The 1,514-nt window shown below is 35.0% G+C and overlaps 1 protein-coding gene across 1 annotated transcript; it reads left to right on the forward strand.

Moving 5' to 3' along the window:
- Nucleotides 1-13: 13 nt before the first annotated feature.
- Nucleotides 14-1,457, forward strand: LOC105273089 (putative leucine-rich repeat-containing protein DDB_G0290503; the record flags this gene model as incomplete). Its single annotated transcript, XM_011315324.1, has 3 exons — nucleotides 14-492; nucleotides 559-884; nucleotides 1,057-1,457. Coding segments are annotated over exons 1-3 (1,204 nt in total), but the record flags the coding sequence as incomplete, so codon positions are not given.
- Between the last annotated feature and the right edge of the window lie 57 nt (nucleotides 1,458-1,514).

Raw genomic sequence — 1,514 nt, forward strand, 5'->3', positions numbered from 1 at the left:
AATGAACAAAAAACCATGGAAAAAGAATTGGAGAAAAAATTGGCCCAGATAAAACGGCAGCTAGCGGAAAAAGAAAAAGATGAAATACAAAGATTGATCACGGAAATGGACGATATACGAGCGGAAAATCTGAAGAAGATCAGGAGTGAATTAGAAATGTGTTACGAGAAGGAACGACAAGATATTCTTGAGAATATTAAAGCTGAATTGGATGAGCGGAAGAAGGAGTTATTAGAATTGAGAAACCGTGAATTACAAGTACTTGAAAATGAATATGAAGATACTTTAGATGGTGATAAGTCTGTTAAGACGGTAGAGCAAGAATTAACTCAACAATATAATGGAAGAATTGAAGCATTGAAGAAAGAGCTTGAGCAGGAATTCAGCGATTTGAAAAATACTCTGAGATCGCAGCAGCGTGAAAAGATCGCGAAACTCACAGAAGATCATGAAAAATGTCTAGCAGACATTCTAAGAGATTTTAGGGTAGATGTAAGTATTTCCACGAACTCCTACTATTTTCTCACTACTCAATTCTTTTTTCTAATACTATTTCAGGAACGATTATCAAGAAAATTATATAAACAGCGATTAGACGAGATTCGATCGGATTTGTCACGAGGAATCGATAAAGAAACAAAGAAAATATCCGACCAAGCAAACCGACAACAAATCATTGATTTTGAAAAAGTACGATGTGAAAAACGTTTATTAGAGGATAAATACAAAACATTGAAGGAAAAATACTTGAAATTGAAACACGAAGTTCGTGTAGCAGTAGAAAGACGAAGCAAGAGAAGGGAAAGCAATACAACAGCATCAGAAACCGAAAGATCTGCATCGACGAAAACGCGAACAGAGAAGAATGAATCAATGGGTCAAAAGTAAGTATTGATTCCTTTTTCATTCAATTCTCATCTTCATCGGTCTATTCAGTAAGAAAGAACCTTTACGATTCTAAAACTTGAATTTTGTCATCGAATGGCAAAGAAACATTATTCATCCCCATATCATTTGTCATAATATCTGGCTACAGGCCTTGATTCATATTATTAGAACGCCCTCGAGGAACCTAACTTTAAATTCGAGATCAATCGATGGTAAAAATCAAAATATTGATGATGAATCTGAAGAACAAAGACCACTAACAGGATTCCGGCGTATTGGTGACTTGATAAATACAGGAAAATGTGAGTCCGATGATCCTACAACCGCCAGTGAAACTATGAACTCAGATGTACTCAAGAAGAAGAAAAATTTCGCTAAAAAAGCTCTCACTATCTCGAGAACCTCACATGGTGAGAATCATAGTAATAGTACCAATAATAATAACGATGAAATTATGGAGAATCCTGTGGAGAACATCAGGAAGCAACTAGAAAAGCTTGAAGATTTAGGTGATCAATTACCGAGTAATGAGACTGCATATACTTTGCGATATCCTTTTCAGGACAAAGGTGACTTAAATAAAATAAAATAATCAATAAATCAATACATATAGTCCATCATGGACT

The sequence above is a fragment of the Fopius arisanus genome, unplaced genomic scaffold (assembly GCF_000806365.1).
Source record: "Fopius arisanus strain USDA-PBARC FA_bdor unplaced genomic scaffold, ASM80636v1 scaffold00899, whole genome shotgun sequence".
Lineage (NCBI taxonomy): Eukaryota > Metazoa > Arthropoda > Insecta > Hymenoptera > Braconidae > Fopius > Fopius arisanus.